The sequence below is a fragment of the Xyrauchen texanus genome, chromosome 18 (assembly GCF_025860055.1).
Source record: "Xyrauchen texanus isolate HMW12.3.18 chromosome 18, RBS_HiC_50CHRs, whole genome shotgun sequence".
NCBI lineage: Eukaryota > Metazoa > Chordata > Actinopteri > Cypriniformes > Catostomidae > Xyrauchen > Xyrauchen texanus.
Window position 1 is genome coordinate 13,678,835 of NC_068293.1, and position 18,531 is coordinate 13,697,365.

The following is an 18,531-nucleotide window of genomic DNA, read 5'->3' on the forward strand; positions in this document are numbered from 1 at the left end:
CAAAGCCAAAGAAAGTAAGCAGACCTCGCTTATAATTGCCCACACAGCAGAGTCCTTCTGGACAGTCAGGCGTACAGCCACCACAGGGTTAAAGGCAGGGTCAACCGTCCCCTCTGCTAATCCTTTCTCAAACTGAGCTAAAGAAAGAGAGAGAGAGAGAGAGAGAGAGAGAGAGAGAGAGAGAGAGAGAGAATATAATACAAACAAAATATTGTGGGCTCCAAAAATCAGTTTAAGCTCAATTTGCATAAAAAACTTAATTGTAACGCTCTCACTCACAAACAGCCAAGTTAGGGGCTGTTGTATTAATTGTCTTCAATTGTTTTTCTATGTAAACACATTGTACAGATGTCTCTGACTGTTGTACCCTTCTCACCATCTGTTTTTTCAGTATCTTACTCAGGACCATATCATTTTTAGAAACTGTCATGTTAAAATGAACTTCAGTTTTTAAAAACAAGACACCCAGAATGTTTTATTCATTGTGCTGCTTCAAAACTGTGTATATTTTCTGTTACTACACGGTTAAGTTTCATACAATGTGGGCCTGGGTAGCTCAGTGAGTATTGACTCTGACTACCACCCCTTGAGATGCGAGTTCAAATCCAGAGTGTGCTGAGTGACCCTAGCCAGGTCTCCTAGGCAACCAAATTGGCCTGGTTGCTAGGGAGGGAAGAGTCAAATGGTCGCTATAATGCGGCTCTTGTTCTCGGTGTGGAGCGAGTTGTGTGTGGATGCCATGAAGAATAGTGTGAAGCCTCCACACGCACTATGTCTCCGTGGTAACACGCTCAACAAGCCTCATGATAAGATGCGTGGATTGACTGTCTCAGACACGGAGGCAACTAAGATTCGTCCCCCACCACCCGGATTGAGGTGAGTCCCTATGCCACCACGAGGACTTAGAGTGCATTGGGAACTGGGCATTCCAAATTGGGGAGAAAAGAAAAAAAATATATACCGTTCATATACCGTATGAAATACAGCAAAATACAACCTACTGCGACAAATTTATTTGCTTGGAGAAGAAATTATTCAGGTTGGGTTCTGGCTTAAAATTTAACAGTACCAGTCAAGTCGAGTAGGGATGCCTTTCCCGGTCTCAGGTATGTGAGAACTTGATACCCTTGCAGATTAGTGACCATTCACATTAAAGGCCTATTTTCATCCGTCTGTGCTGTTTTTCAATTTTCTATGTAAACATGAGCTAAATCTTTGACATGTTGCTGTTCTCGTGCAGGAGCACCACATTTTTAGACGCTGTATCAGGCTGAAAAGAACATCACATTTTTAAAGAGTGTCTGAAGAGACCCGCGCTCATATATATTCACTGCACTGCCTCTAGTTTTCATTAAGTACAGGAAATGTCTGAACAGCCCCTTAACAGTTTGTATGCATGTTCTCAACAAGATCAATCACTGCATGTTGATATCATGCATACAGTTGCATGAAGTCTTGTGCATGCATATCCAATTTTTTCAACTGGGAAACAAATCAAAAGGAAAACAAATATGGACAGTTATTTTCTTTTCAAAACGACAACATTTAAAACTCTTGTTTTAGCACAATATTTGATAAGTTACAGCTATCCAAGATACATTAAGGTTTATTCAACAAATGGGATGTGGTCATTTGACCACTTCCAAATGTGACTTAAGAAACATTCACAAAACTTTTTGGACCCCATTTACACTTGTTTTTAGTTCTGTTCACTTGTGATTAGATCACGCAGACAGAGGTTTACACCACATCTAAACTGGCCTTGTTTGAAAAACTGAAAGGACAGCATAACAGACATTTACTTCATGTGCAAACTGCTGACTTGAGCATGCATGTAATAATAACAACTCACCAATTTTATAAAACCGATCCTCTGTTCGTTTGTATTTCTCTTTGGTCTTCAATTCAGGATCCTTAAAGAGATTAAATTCTCATTTAGATGCAGTTAAAGTGCCTGTGTGCAAGAAACTAGCAATGTACTAAAGTTATTCACCATTTTGGGAGCAATGCTTGTAAACTATGATAAAATTACAAGTAAAACCAAGCTCACAAATCCAGTTACAAAAACTCAGATGCATTAACAGTCTCATTTATTTAAGGAAAGACTTCAAGAACAAACATCAAAGCCCATTTGAAGGTTCTGTAAGCTCTGTATCACAGCAGGGTGGCAGTAGTCTGCCTCATTACCATGGTAGGCTCAACCTGCTATTGACTAAAATTAGACCTGGTGGCAGCACACACAAGAGACCTACACCAGATTCCTGTCAACCTGCGGTTAGACTCTGACAAAGCTGTCACCCCAGGGCTTGTTTGAACATTTAGAAAAAAAAAACCCTCTATAAATCGAATTGAGAGTGTGTTCTTTTTTTACCGAGAAAGGCAGGATCTCGACAGTAGTGTTCTCAACTTTGTCTCCAGGGTGCTCCTTGTTCCCGCTGCGAAACAGGAACCTGCCAATCAAAGGCTAATTGTTAATGAATCTTCATGTACAGACACAAACTCGTGAATATTCGTGAACAGGCATGTACACACACTTGCAGGACAGGGACAAGAACTTACAAAGACAGATTCTATCATGGACAGCAGGACCTTAACACACACATGTGCACACACGGACTCGCACGCGCGCGCGCGCACACACACTTTATGGTAATCAACATTATGCCACAAATACTGTCGATTGAGCATAATTTGTATCGAACCCTGAATATTCCTAAATAGCAGTCATGCTGTTGCTTCCAAATATACTTCCACATTTTTAGCACACCACAAACGTGACGTTTCCAGAACAATTGTTATTGAAGTCGAGGGCTATTAGTTGATCTTAAGCTTGCTTTCACAACAAATGTGCCACGTGTTTCTGGCTACCTCTGAATATTGTTTAAATGATCGGATCACAAAAGATTATATACACTGTTTACACCTATATTTAGAGCTGACCATTAGTGGTCAGATCAGCCGAGACGGATCTCATCCTTAAAAAAAAGAAAAAAAGAAGTCAAAAGATGTGTATCTGCTCAACAATGTTTTTTTTTCCCCATTATATCTCTCTCTTTCTCTCTAGACTTTTTTGGTTGCAGCTTTTTAATTGAGCAGATTCTCATTAGCCACCTCTCTTGCCCTGTGAGGACAGCGAGACATGGAGAAGTGTGAATGAAATCTCCTGATTAGAGCTCTCTGAGTGAACATTTAGAAGTAGGTGAAGAAAGAAATAATTTGAACATGTTTGTGAATCGGGCATTAAACTAAGGTAGCAGCTATGTGTGTGCAGTGCTAAACAAATAAGGATTTTTTTTTTCTACTGTTGTTCAGATTTGTACTTGCCCTACCGATACTTTCATTGGTACAGAGGCCGAATTGTGCTATTTTGTCACATTTTTGTGTTAAAAGTAGGCCCGTCGATATAACATGTTAATTCAGTGCAATTCGTTTTATAGGACTTAACACAATTAAGCATGTCCCCAGACCATAATATGGAATTTTCCTACCAACGGAGCAATTCAAGCTTGAAGTACCATCTGTTTTCAACAGGGGGGCAGTAAGTGAAACTCCAGCTGTATAGTCAATATACACTGCTATACAGACAACAAACCACACTCAGGCTTGCCTGACACTAGTGACAGCACAAGATGAGAACGTTGAGTTCAAACACAGCTGGACGGAGTGCAATTTAAACCCAAAAATGCTGTGTTTATGACAAGATGCAACCAAAGTGAGATGCTCCAAAATTGTCCGTCTGATGCAGTTGTACATTGATTATTCTTAGAAAAGCCATTATAATAAATCTATCTCGGACAGATTGATAAATTCAATTGCAAAATGAATTGCTGTGAACTGTAGGCCAATGATAGGCTTACACAGAGATGTCATGCCCATTCAGATGTTTCTCTTAAGATTTTTGAGTCAAGAGGATTTAACGGATTAAAAACATATTTGTACCTTCAATAATTCAATTAAATGATTATTACATGAAAAAATGAATGTCTGTGGCAGAAATGTGTCTACATTTTGTCAGTCCAAGTCCAATCAAATCACATGTTTTGTTAGAGCTGTTCAGTTTGTAGTCCACAAACCCAGAAGAGAACCTCGCCATAGGTTCCCTCTGGATATTTCTATGGGGTTTTATAATGGGAGTTTTGGATTTATGAGTAAAATAAGGCCTTTTGGTAAACATTACTACACGATACGTGGACATTTTGTTCTACAACATATATTACAGAGTTTCATACCTCAAACGTGAATTTTGAATCCGTATTGAATTAGAAACTTAAAATATTTTTTGTAATAAATCAAACGGTGGTATGAAGTTTGAGGTATGAAAGTCTGTAATATATTGTGCAGTAATGTTTACCACAGATCTTATTTTAATCATAAACCAAAACTACCATTATAAAACCCCAATGGCGAAATAGACTTCTGGGTTAATCTAGAAATTGACATCACGGTTGAACAGCTCTATAGGTGGCATCCCGTGGCTGTTTCGGAGATCGCGCTCACCTGGAATGTCGAGCACCAAGGAAAAGTGTGGTTATTTGGTGATAAAAACGAATTAATTGCATTAATTCAGTGCAGTTAATGTTTGCAAACTATGTCTGATCTCTGTGGAACAGTCAATATGTTTTTTATAGTCTAATATAGATTTAGTTTTTGTTTGATTGGTCGCTGTTCATTTTCTTTGGTGCTGAAACACATTTGACAGGTTTTGCCACATCTTTATACTCTCTTCATGTTTGAAGAAATAAGCATAAAAAATTATAAACATTTTGGTTTTACATGGTTCGTCGGTAGCCGCAGGTTCCATATTTTCAATGGGAGAAAGGCAGTGGACAGCTGAACGGCTGAACTGAATGGAGGTGGTAGTACTTGTCAAACTTGTTTACGAGACATTGGATGTTTTGTCTTGCATGATTGCTTACTAAATAATTTTATATTTTTTGTAACTGATGCGGATCACTGATTATCTCACAGAGATAACTTTAATCAGCCGGCATTTAGCTTTTATTTATTTTCATAAAACACACACACACAAACATCCTCCTGGCTGTCCTGCCATTTATACAACGGTGCACCGAAGTTGCATATGACGTGAAAAGGAGTGCATAAACAGATGTTTTAATGCCGCAAATGTATTTACACAGGAATAGTAATCACGGTCAACAAAGTATCTTGAATGTTGAAGTATCTACATGGTACAACATTATTAGTGTTGAATCTCATGCAAAGCAGACAAAAAAGTAGCTGGGTGAAACAACAATGGCATACACATTTGACATATGACATGTTAAAAGAGCCAATCGCCTTTTCAATAATGACATCACCTGTCTGTTCACTCACTTTACATTAGCTGGACCAGCCTTGTGTTTTTTGCATGATTTGAGCTACAGAAGAACTTATGATTCCATTGTTTTCTGTTTTTTATTGTTATTTGTCATGTTATTTTTAAATAATTCAAGTAGATAAACTTTATAAATATGACCACAGAGTGATCTGACTTGACTTAAAGGGACTTTGGCCAAGTAAGAGAAATTACCCACTGACCTTTCCATCTTGATGGGTCGATCAAACTTCAACAGGACATAGTCTCCAGCCATTGGTGTAATGGCCCAGAAGAAGTCCTCGCCCATGTAGGTCTTCTCAAGTGTGTGGCCTTGATACACTTTAAGAGAGGTGGACACCTCAGCCGGTGGGTTCACGTGAATCTTATGCAGTAGAGGTTTCAGGAAGTCTTTATCCTGACGGAGTAGAAGAGAAAGAAAGACTTCAGCCAACAGGAAGTGCAGCAGATGACCTGCACTGACTTTTTCCCATCATACTCAAAAACAGCAAACTAGATAAAGGAAAAGGTCAGCTGTTCATGTTCACGAAAAAGAAAAACTTATGCACAAAAAACAGGATAGCAGGGTAAGATGAGATGAGATCTCAGAAGATAACAGGAGGCCCAAATAGGTATAAAACAATTAAATAAATAAGAGCAAGAAACTTAAGGGGATTTTTAAGAGCAACAGGAAGCGATTTGCCAGCTCTATGCAATGCCATTAAATGCTGAGACAACGATTAACTGGGAAGTTGACAAAAAACATAATACTGCTGAAATAAGAGTTACCGTGAGTTTCTGGATTTTTCCAGCCAGTGAGGAGTGCAGCCCAACATGCTGGAATAAGGAGGGTCTGAAACGAATGCGTAGACTAGACTTCTGTCTCTCACAGTGTTTCTAGAGAGAAAAAGCGAGTAGTATATGAGTTATAATGTGAGAATGTAAGAATTCAGCGATATTACATTAGCAAGAGTGCTGATGTACACTTGTTTAAGAGGAACAGAATTAAAGGTGAAGTGTGTAACTTTTTTAAATGTAAAAATACGTTCTTATATCCCAGTTTACTGTTCATTGAGAACTATAAGTAAGCCATTCGTGTATTTATCTCACCCAAAATTATAAACACTGAGCCTCCCAGGCACCATCAAAACATTGATGTTTATATATTGAGCAGCCCGCACAGCTCCACCCATCCCTTTCTATCTAAACCTATAGGGTGAGTTTTGGGCGAAGCTACTTGTAGTAAACTGTTCAACCTGGAGAATATGAATGTCCATGGAAGACATGTGTAAGAGAGTTTAGAAGAAAATTCAAAGACTTGCTAAAAGATAAAGAGACAGAGAATGGAGTAAAACCAGAGCGAACATTTATAAGGTGGAGGACTTAAAAGGGAATTTCTGGGGTTCGATTCTTGCTGTGTTGCTTCTTGACAAGTAAGCTACATACACTCTGGAATTGCCACACAACTTAACTCATTACTGTCAAGCTTCAGATAAAATCTTACGATTCTCAGAACATGTATCATTATGCTTAATAGTTACCAAGATCTATCCTACGTCTTGGACCAGAAATTACACACTTCAACTTTAAATTGTTTATAAAATAAAAGTTAGAAATAAGAAAGACGGAGATAGAATGTGCAAGTGGTGTTGTTGGACAGGGAGAAATGAGCAAAACAACCCTCTCAGCTGGCCTGAGTATTAACTTACGGCATCTTTCTCTGGGTTGCAAACTTTGACCCAGAGTATGTGATCCAGCAGCCAATCTATGGGCTTCTCCTTATAAAACATGAAGATGAACTCCACAATAAGATTTAGATCCGGGGCTTGGAACATCTTACCTGAAATGGAGGGGGGGGGGGGGGGTAAAGTGATCACACACCGTCAAGCTCCAAAAATGACAACAACGAAAAAGCACAATCAAATTAGCCTATACAATTCTTGTGTTACATTCCAAGTGTTTTGGAGCCATAAGTTGAAGTTACTCCCTCCGTGGTGCTCAAATCTCATTTGAGCACATTGTGCTTCTGAATATTTAAACTTGACCTATTTACAACATACGTCAACATATGTGAGAACCAATGTCATGTGGTGTCACTGACCTCAAACCTGTTGCAATGTGTCTTCTTGACATGCCGAGATTGAATATGCACATTTGTGAATGAGATTTATGAGCTACAGCTGATGACTTGCAGACTTTATGGTGCAATATTTGTCCTTTTTGGCAATTATAGCCCCTGGTCGCTGTCTGCACTGACTGCTCTCATTGTGTGAAAAGCAGCAGTATGATTATTCCTCAAATCATCTATTTTTTATTTATTTTTTGCTCCATATAAGAAAAAGAAAAAATCTGGCATAGGGAGGAATTTTCAGACTTTTGGGGTGATCGATTTCTTTAATACATCTGAAAGTGATGCAAGTCATAAAAATACTGCAACTAGTTTTAGAACCTAGTACAATAATTATACTTGCTAAAAAATTAAGGAAACATACCAATGAAGCCCAGCTGTGAAAACTCAAGGATCATCCAGTCTTCAGTGGCGAGTTGAAGGGCAAAGTTTTTCATGGTGGCAAAATAGTTGGGCTTGGCAACGATGTCGTCTTCTAACTGGAAGCAGAAGCAGAACCAGAAACAGAGATGAATCACACAGAACGGCTCATTAACCAGATATACTTACTGACACAAGTAGCACTTTCTAAGAATATCACCTCTAACTAACTATCAACCAAAAAAATTGCACTTTCTCTCTCTCTCTCTCTCTCTCACTCACACACACACACACACACACACACACACACACACACACACACACACACACACACACACACTTGTTGTGTTTCCATGTTTTATGGGGACTTTCCATAGACATAATGGTTTTTATACTGTACAAACTTTATATTCTATCCCTAAACCTAACCCTACCCTAAACCTAACCCTCACAAAAAACTTTCTGCATTTTTACATTTTCAAAAACATAATTTAGTATGATTTATAAGCTGTTTTCCTCATGGGGACCGACAAAATGTCCCCACAAGGTCAAAAATTTCGGGTTTTACTAACCTTATGGGGACATTTGGTCCCACAAAGTGATAAATACATGCTCACACACACACACACACACACACACACACACACACACACACACACACACACACACACACACACACACACACACACACACCTATCATTATGAGGACTCTCCATAAACATAATGATTTTTATAATGTACCAACTATAGATTCTATCCCCTAAACCTAACCCTCACAAAACTTTCTGCATTTTTACATTTTCAATAAAACATTGTTTAGTAAGTTTTTTTGTTTTTTTTTTTAAGCGATTTGAATTATGGGGACACAAAAAATCTCCTCAGAAACTACATTTATAGCATAATACCTTTGTAATTACCTAAAAGTTGTAACCTAAAAAATATCCTCGTAACCCACTTGAAGCTGCCCGCGCGCACACACACACACACACACAGCTGCAGCCACTAATATAAGCACACACAAACTAAGTTAATGCATGTTGTCCTCTACCATTGTGTAACTCGAGTTACAAAATACATGAAAGTAATACCTTTCCCCTTTCCTAAGAGAGCACAGCATGTATAGAAAGCACAAAGACATGGAGACACAGGAGAGATGTATTGGCATGCACAGAGAAAACCAAAACAAAGAAATGAATGAAAACAACATATTCAGTACAGCTCAATAGATAAACACACACAAGCATGTGAGAATAAGGAAGACATGAACATGAAATGACATAAATTAACATTAATATGGGATGATGCCCTCTTTTTCCTTGTGATAATGAGGAAATAGCTGGCAAGAAAGACAAACACACCCTAATTAAAATAAATAAATAAAATAAAACTGTAACGTCACATACACACTAGTCTGTTTTCAGTTGCCTAATGTCATAACTTTCCAAAGTATGAGGTAATCAAGTGCATTTAAAAAATAAATATTTAAATGCCCCATTTTCGGTAGAGGGCGTATGTGTTTTGTGTGTGTGTGTGTGTGTGTGTGTGTGTGTGTTTTATCTGAACTGATCACGAAACCTTATGTTACCTAATTCTTTCCACTGATCATATTCCCAGCAGTAAAACTATCACCAACCCATCAGTTGTATTAGCGAGGCCAGCAGAGGGTGTTAGGGTTAGTGATTGGAATGCTTATAATGTAAAAAGGCACAGTTTTTCAGATGGGACATTAAACCAAGGTCCTGACTATCTGTAGTAATTAAAAATTACAGGGGATATCTTACAAAGAGTAGGGGTGTAAACCCGGTGTCCTGACTACATTTGCCCATTGGCCCTTATCAATCATGGCTTCCTAATAATCACCTATACATATGAATTGGCTACAACACTAATACTCTTGTCTCCAGCAATAGCTGGTGTGTGGTGAGCATTCTGGCGCACTATGGCTGCCATTGCATCATACAGGTGGATGCTGCACACTGGTATTGGTTGAGGAGATTCACCCAATTCTATGTAAAGTGCTTTGAGTGCCAAGAAAAGAACTACATAATTGCAAAAGTTTAATCAAACCCAAAATCCCAAAACCACACAGTGTTCCCATGACAACCGGTACATATCCAAAGTGTATCTTTTGGGTATATCCATATCTTCCATTAGATACACGAGTTTCCACGGCAACCCTTTAGCAAGGGTACCTGTTGGGGTACATTATCTAGCTATAGTACTTTATTTTCAGTGTGGCATGCTGTCGATTAGCAGAGATGTGACTTTCATTACATCATATTAGTCAAGGAATAACTGACTGAATTGCAGTGCTTTAGTTACCCAAAATTAAAACAGGATAAACGTGTTTTTAAACAATGCAAGTGAACAAGCTTCTCTCATATTGGTCATGAATGTGCAACTCACATTAAGATTTTCACTCAAAAAATAATAATAATAATAAAATAAATACTTATCAATATATTTCGTGTTGTTTCTCAGTAAAACCTATTGTATGGCTTCAGAAGACTTGGAATATGATGCACAAATCACATTAACTACTTTTATGATACTTTTGGGTGCTTTAAGCTCGTGTGACTCTGCATCCAACTGTGTGGATGTTGTATATTGGCTTTACTATCCACAATGCATAATTTAAGTGAATTAGAATGACTGAATACTGTTCAGAATACTCTACACTGTCATTTAAGGGTTAAACTTCTGGCGCAACGCTTCACATGACACAACAGCATGCCGTTGATTTCCAGGAAGCGTGCCTATGGGCGCAGCGCCAACAAAAGTGCCTCTGGTAAGAACTTCAAGTTTTTTTTTATTGAAACCTATTTGGTTGTAAAGAGTAGTGTCTCTAGTTTCGCTTGATATGCCATTTAAAAAAATTTATAACATTTTCACATGTCAGCATGATGGCAAATATGAAGTGCGCATATGTGGAAAATGGGACCTTATTCCCTCAGTAAAGTAAAAAAAAAAATCAAACAATGTGGGTCATTTTGCTTCATCTTTGCATTCCTATATTTACTGAGCATTTTCACATTGAGAATAAATGTATTCATGTAAAAGCTGAAAAATGTTGCTTTCAGAGGCTTTATATGGAGTTAGGATGAAAATAAAGTGCACTTCTGACTGTTCTGAGACCAGTGCAGACAGACAGCACACTGGAGGTTAAGTCATTCACTGAATAGGGAGCAAGGGAGCATCCTATAGCTATCTATTCAGCTAAGTGTGTTCACTCCTAAAATCAGGCCAAAAGTTCAGTTTCAGGCTGCAGATGATGTTTGGACCAATGATTGGCAGACATGGGACAGTGATAATCAGTACAAAGATTCAGTTTTAGATTTATTTTAACATGGATGGCAGTGATTTGATTATACTGGCCATTAAAGTTTTATAAGAAATATTAACTCAGCTTTATAGAAAATCAGCTGTTACATCAATAATGTCTCAATAACATGAAAAACTAACATTCCTGGACAAACTATTTAATGAAAAAAATAAAAACTTTCTATATACTTTCTATAGCTTGGTATTTCTTACTTCGCCCCGTGGTCCACATAGGTGGACATATACATTTTGGAAAACTATTTGCACTAGAAGTTTTTTTTTGTTTTTTTTTTGCTTGTTTATCAGATGCTACTAGTTACACATCAAAAAAGGAAATGGAAAATGCATACAGCAGTCACGCGGGGGTCTCAGGAGGTTAAACTTTAAAGTGAGCCACTATCCACTGCTATTGTATTGATAATATGGATTGAGATATTCATTACATAAAATATGATGAAAATGATGTAATTTCTATTTTTGGGTGAACTATTCTTTTAACAACAATACAAGGCAGGCTCCATATTTCTGCTTATAAACCCATTTGTTTTTACAAATTTAGGGATGGGACGAAAATATTGTAATAAACAGCAGGCCATTATTCAGAAATTTGTATATTTTGCACCACAATCAATGTGCGAGTATGTTTAGGAGATCATGCAGCAGATCGTTGAAAGGTTTATAGGTGATGGTGTATTTCATTTGTTTTACAAATTTCTCCTGTCACAACATGCAGAGGCAAACACATACAAGATATTCATAGGTGCTTTTTTTTTTTTGGTCTCTGTCATGCTTTAAAAAAAAAAATAAAAAATAACTTTGCTCTGCATGTTGAGTGACCCAACCAGCCTAACACAGCAACTTTTTCAAAAACCTGTTTGAAAACATTATTTTTGCAATTCCGTTTGGTGACGCTAAAGTAGAGGCGTTGAAATCACACACATCTTTAAACTTGATGATTTGATTACCTGGACATAATAGACCCCTTTGTTTACAGCATACATCATTAGAAAGGAATAATCCAAGTTCTGCTTGGTCCGCCATCTACAAAGAAACACGGAATTACATCATACACATCAGAAAAAGAGATAAACAGTACATATTCAATCTGAGAGCTGAGGCTAAATGTGCAAGTTAACCTGGCAATGAGTCAGCTAACTGACGTGAATGAATCTCTAGATGGCAGGTGTGTGTGTGCGTGAGATGAGTGTGACTGACAGAGGCAGTAAACAGAAAAAAACACACTTAAAAAGCTAAATAGGGGCTGAGTGAGGCTATAAATACCCTCATCAAGTGATGTGTGCAACTCAAACAAGACACATATCAGCAGTCTGAGGAAAACAACTGTTATGGCTTGCATGTCATCTAACAACTTTTTTCAGTGGGAATTTTTTTTACCATGACCCTTGTGACAGATTTCTTTCTTTCTTATAATGGAGGAAGCGAGGGCCGAGTAAATGTCCCACATAACTCTTTTATATGACACACTTTAGCATTCTACACAAGATGTTCTGCTTTTCAGCAGCATGTCAAACACAGTCACACACGCAGATTTGTGCATCTCTCTCTCCCCCCTCCGGAGGACTGGACTGCTCCTTTTATATCCCTCTCTGTTCACACTGCAAACACACTGTTAGTGTTTTCCACCGGTGTCAATCCTTACCGTTCTTCCTCCAAAAATTGGCCCCATTCACTTCCATTGTAAGTGCCTCAAAGTAACCTCGATTTTTTCTTTTTTTTTTTACTTTTGTGAAAATCAGCATTGTCACATTTGCTGTTGATTGAGCTTAACTTGAACACAGAATATTCCTTTATATACAGTTTCATGGCCAGAATTTTTTTTTTTAATCCATTTCTGCTTTCTTATTCCGTCTTTATCATAAACACAGTTCTGACCATGAAACAGGGAGGATGACAACTAGATAGAAAAAAAAAAAAGAAGTTTACCCAGAGTGATTGAGATTAAATCGAGACAGCTGTGGATAAAAGATTTAGATAGAGTAGGAGATGAGAAGTGGAGTCTTCTGAGGACAGTCAACATTTGTGACAGTAAACTGACTCAAGCACTGAAATCTGAGATATGGCCTAATCAAAACTTTATTTCACCCTCACCACAGAAACTGCCTATAAGAACTATGAGCACATGAATATTGTTACATGCCACAGCAATGGTCACAGCAACTTACAATATGATACAAGCAGGTCAAACACAACTGCTGTGTCCTAAATCGTACACTATCAAAGTATTTACTACATTTGATGAAGAAAGCACTTCTCGGCCGGTAGGTTTCTTTTGGTGTGCAGGCGAGTGGTATGAATACATCCCTGACATACTTCGATCAGGAATGTGTGAATTGTCTTGTGACATGAATATATTACACAGTAACACCAAATTCTACTCTGCTTTTGCTAAACAACCACAATTATAATTTAAGAAACATCTTTCTTGGCATATATATTTCACATACAGTTGAAATAAGCCGTCGGTCTAGTATAATTCAGCATTTTAATGTGACGTCTCCATAGCTCCAGTGGCATTATGGGACAGTAAAGTGTCCAGTTAATGTGCCCTTCAGAATCTCTACAGAAATAGTGGGTCATCCGGGTATTTCAAATCTATTCTTTTTGAATACTGAGGATTCGGACACCCTAACCCATTGGCATTCTGTTTTTGGCATACTTTACATAAACAAAGCATACATTTGGATGCAGCTAATATTATGTCATAGTAGTATGTACCAATACAGGCGTAGTGTCTTATTGCATACCCTGAAGTATGCACTTTCCCATCCAGGTCTCCAGACTAACTTTTCCACTGGTGCTACCAACTTTCTCAGTTGGTCGCACCAGCATATGATTTGGTTGCACCTTTTTTTTTTTCTGCTACATGCCATGGGATTAATCAATGCATGCTAATGAATAGTGGTCTTATCTGCATACCCTAGTTTTGCACTGATGTAAAAAGACTGACAGTGACACAAGACCTCATGTTAGCAAAATGTTTTAATCTTTTAACTATCAAATAAAAAAAAAACTATTATAAAAACATTTATGTTTTTTAATGTTTGATATATAATTTAACTGTCTTCACAGCTGTTCAACCCTTTGTCGCCTTGGTTGTGAATAAATGTCAACCTTAGAGCGATTTCTCTCACGGTCCCTACAGGTTTTATGTTTTTTGCTTTCATTGTGCAGTTTAATAGACTCAATCTTAAATTGCGTAGACCCTGTAACAAATTTAGAATGACCTGCAATGGATGGGCCACACTGTTTACAGTACAAACAATGCATGGCATTAGCCTCGTATCGCAACCACGGGTACTGTCTAAGCCATTGCTGCTGGAAGTTGTGCCTTTTCTTTTTCCTTTGCTCACTCGGTTCCTCCCTGTCCGCACCTGTGCTCTCGTCATCAGTTGTGTCTGTGAGCTGGCTCGTTGGCTGGTCCTTTCCACCAGCATCCTTGACTTCCACACTTTGTTTTTTAGTATTCAGCAATTGACCTTTTCATTTGAATTCGGAATTGGCGCGTTTCACCATCAGTGTGCAATGCGCGTGACGTGTACGTTGCTTATAAATAAACTGCACGTTTCTTGCGGAAGAACACTGTAGCCGGAGCTACTTCTCTCCGTTAATGTCTATGGCGAGTCACGCAGGCACTGGGCAACATCGCAGCCGAGCCCGGGATAAAATAGTCCGAATATAAACACTTATTATAGGCGTACCGTAGTGATTCAGGATAAGTCAAAAACACGATTTGGAAAACGGATTCATGATGTACTCGTTCATTTTGAACATAAGTTACGGACTGCAGCAGCTGCTGTTGATACAACGGCGTTCTGTTGCGCGAGCGTCCACTCGCACAAATGCGACCACATAAAATTTGAACTCGCACATTCTCAAAAAATGGTCGCAGTCTGGAACCCTGCCATCACAAGTGTAGAACATTCTTTTAGTGTGCTGTAAAAATATGCAATGTGAGATTCAGCCACAGTCTTGGTGCAATGAGAGATTAATACTTTCTGCATACTTACTTCACCCTTTCCTTTGAGTCGCCGAAGGTCTCTTTGAGGTTGTTGAAATCTGGATAGTAGCTGGCAGGGGGCGATATGACATCCAGCAACCCAGAATTCAGTTCTGTGTAAAACCTTATGGAGAACGACAAACAATGTCAAGAATTAAACCATCAGCACATTTAGGTTACATGACACTTCAAGGAAATTCAACTTGTCCTAGAAGAAATGATGTCACTTACTCCTTCTCAAGGCCTGCAACCACACTGTTTACGTAATCTATGTCCGTCTGTGAGGAAGCAAACATAAAGCACTTAGTATGTACACTACTCCACAAAAGGTTAAAGGGATAGTTCACCCAAAAAAGAAAAATTCTCTCATCATTTACTCTCCTCATGCCATCCCAGATCTGTATGACTTTTTCTGCTGCAGAAGACAAATAAAGATTTTTAGAAGAATATTTCATCTCTGTAGGGCCATACAATGCAAGTGAATGTGATTAGACTTTTATAGCTCCAAAATTCACATAAAGAAAACATAAAAGTAATCCATATGACTCCAGTGGTTAAATCCATATCTTCAGAAGTGATATACCGGTAACAGGTGTGGGTGAGAAACAGTTTTAAGTCCATTTATATTCTTAATCTCCACTTTCACTTTTACATCTGAAAGTGAATGTGTCGAGTGGAGATTTAGAGTAAAAAAGGAATTAAATATCGTTCCATTTCTCAACCACACCTATTATATTGCTTCTGAAGATATGTATATAAACACTAGAGTCCTATGGATTACTTTATGTTTTCTTTACCTGATTTGAGGAGCTACAAAATGTCATTTGAATTGTTTGGACCTACAGACCTGAAATATTCTTCTAAAAATCTTTCTTTGTGTTCTGCAGAAGAAAAAGTCACACACATCTGGGATGGCATGAGGGTGAGTAAATTAAGAGAGAATTTTCCATTTTCAGCTAAATCCGTTAGTAACAGGTGCACAGCATCAATCATACAGCCTTGCAGTCTCATCACACTGGCAGTTTAGTCCAAAACAGAGCACGGTTTACATAAAAAAGTTGGTAATGTGAAAGTTGTTTTGCGTACCATGGAGCAGACAGTGGTACCGAAACCAGAGTTTGTAGGATGTGATCTGAGTTTGTTTGAAATGGAACTGCAGCATAGTTCAGTGAGAAAGCAACCTGTTCTTGTGTCCGCACCAGTTCAGGAAGTAAAACGACTTGTGCATGTATTGTTTTCAGATTTAAGCATGATGACATCACCAAAAAAATATGTGAGTGCAATTTGAGTGGCAGGGGGATGTTGTGGGATACAAAAGAGGTGAGGTGCCTTTTATTTACACATGCATGAGTGAGCGTGCAACCAGCTGTGTCCTCAAAAAATATATATTTTTTGAGCATCTGATAGAGTCGCCTTCTCCTGGACATGTATAACTATTGAATTATGGTATGCGACACCTAAAAGCGTAAATGTTGTTCACTATGATGTGTATAATCACATCAAATTAATAAAAAAATACAAATACAGTGACCTGCATTGTTCTCCATCATGTGCATGATTGTGATGATGCAAGTTAATTACCAAAAAGCACTGGGGTTTGACAGAATCACAAGTGAGGGGCGTAGGAACAATCACTGACATTCGGACCGCCTTAGACAAACATTTTTAGTTGAATGAAGCTCTTTTCTTTTCCAGCATGACAATATCCCTCTGCACAAAGTGAGGTCTATTACAAAATGGTTTACAGAGCCTGGTGTGGAAGAAATTAAATGGCCTGTTCAAATGCAAGATCTGAGCCCTAATGAACACCTTTGGGATGAATTAGAATAGTGACTGTGAGCCAGACCCCATCACCCAACATCAGTGTCTGAACTCACTGATGCTTTTGTGTGGTAATGGTAAATCCCCACAGCCATGTTCCAACATCTAGTGGACAGCCATTCCAGAAGAGTGAAAGCTATTACAGCAGCATAGGTAGGGATTAATGCCCAAGAGTTTGAAATTAAATGCTCAATATGCACATATAGCTTTAGTGTTTGGGTGTTCACATACTTTGGGCCATACAGTGTACATGCAAACACATGCACTCAATACAGATGCAATAACAACATAGTAAATATTGTGAAAAAATATGGGAATTGAAGAGACTATTTGTGTCTGTTCTCACTGAACTGTCTCACCCAACACTGTCTGTGGGACCAAACAAAACTACAGCGAGTAATGTGAAAGGGATATCCTCCCTTAAACACAAGACCCTCATTAGTGGTTCTTAAGATGCACAGCCAATGGACGTTGCCCTCTTAACTAACCCACCACATAACTAATGACTACCATTGTTCCAGAAAGCCACAGCAATACATGATGACAGACCAGATAAAGAACATCAGACCCAAGACCGAACCTCAAACCACAGATTTTTGTTGCACCAGATCAACGTGCAATGCTTCCAAATTGCTTCTCTTCTCTGCAAACGTTACCAAAGATAATAGTGAGAAGGAAATTTAGTACATTAAATGTAAGTATAAAAAAATCAGTGAGCCTACCAGCCAAAACCAGGACATAATCACTATGTTTAGAGAATTGTCAGGACACCGGGACACACCTCTTCAAAACGGGACATCTGTTCACCCTCATACAACATTTAATACCATGACCTTATGAATTTAAGACTTGCTCTGATACAAGACCTTTTTAAGACCCGCGGAAATTGCAAAGAAAAAGCCACTTTTGAAACCAAAAACAAATTAAATAAAAGGTTAGAGTGGGCAAAGAAACACAGACATTGGACAACAGATAATTGGAAAAGAGTGTTATGGATCTTAACCCAATTGAGCTTTTGTGGGATCAGCTAAACTGTAAGGTGCGTGGCAAGTGCTACAGGAAGCATGAGGTGAAATGTCACCCGAGTATCTGGACAAAATGACAGCTAGAATGTCAAGGATCTGCAAAGCTGTCATTGCTGCATGTGGAGGACTTTTTTGATGAGAACTCTTTAAAGTACTTTAAGAAATTATAATTATATTTGAATTTATTCTGTATTTAAATGATCAGCCATTGACTGATACTAAACATACAGCATTGATGTTTATTTAGCTATAATTTGTATTTATTCTTTATTTAAATGGTCAGCAACTGACCGATACTAAACATACAGTATTGATTTTTATTTAGTTATTTATTGTATTTTTATTATAATAATGTCAAATATTCTTTGATAAAAATATTTGTTTAAGAAAGCAGCCTTCCGAGTACCTTTGCGTTGTCATATCAGTGCAAAATTGGTGAACAATTCACATAGAAAATATCTGTTTTCATTCCAGCTCAGTCATTAACTACATCGGCCACCGTATCGGTAATATGTGAACTTTCCCCCTCTAAAATCGGTATCAG

At 38.2% G+C, this 18,531-nt stretch overlaps 1 protein-coding gene across 1 annotated transcript in view; it reads right to left on the reverse strand.

Moving 5' to 3' along the window:
* LOC127658993 (alpha-1,3-mannosyl-glycoprotein 4-beta-N-acetylglucosaminyltransferase A-like) overlaps nucleotides 1-18,531 on the reverse strand; it is a 71,979-nt gene that overhangs the window by 3,024 nt on the left and 50,424 nt on the right. The window contains exons 6-15 of the mRNA XM_052148592.1: nucleotides 15,373-15,419; nucleotides 15,152-15,265; nucleotides 12,089-12,164; nucleotides 7,807-7,921; nucleotides 7,024-7,154; nucleotides 6,104-6,211; nucleotides 5,539-5,732; nucleotides 2,372-2,450; nucleotides 1,853-1,913; nucleotides 25-137 (exon numbers count right to left, since the gene is read on the reverse strand). Of these exons, the coding sequence (XP_052004552.1) occupies nucleotides 25-137; nucleotides 1,853-1,913; nucleotides 2,372-2,450; nucleotides 5,539-5,732; nucleotides 6,104-6,211; nucleotides 7,024-7,154; nucleotides 7,807-7,921; nucleotides 12,089-12,164; nucleotides 15,152-15,265; nucleotides 15,373-15,419 (1,038 nt within the window). The remainder of the gene's footprint in view (nucleotides 1-24; nucleotides 138-1,852; nucleotides 1,914-2,371; nucleotides 2,451-5,538; nucleotides 5,733-6,103; nucleotides 6,212-7,023; nucleotides 7,155-7,806; nucleotides 7,922-12,088; nucleotides 12,165-15,151; nucleotides 15,266-15,372; nucleotides 15,420-18,531) is intronic.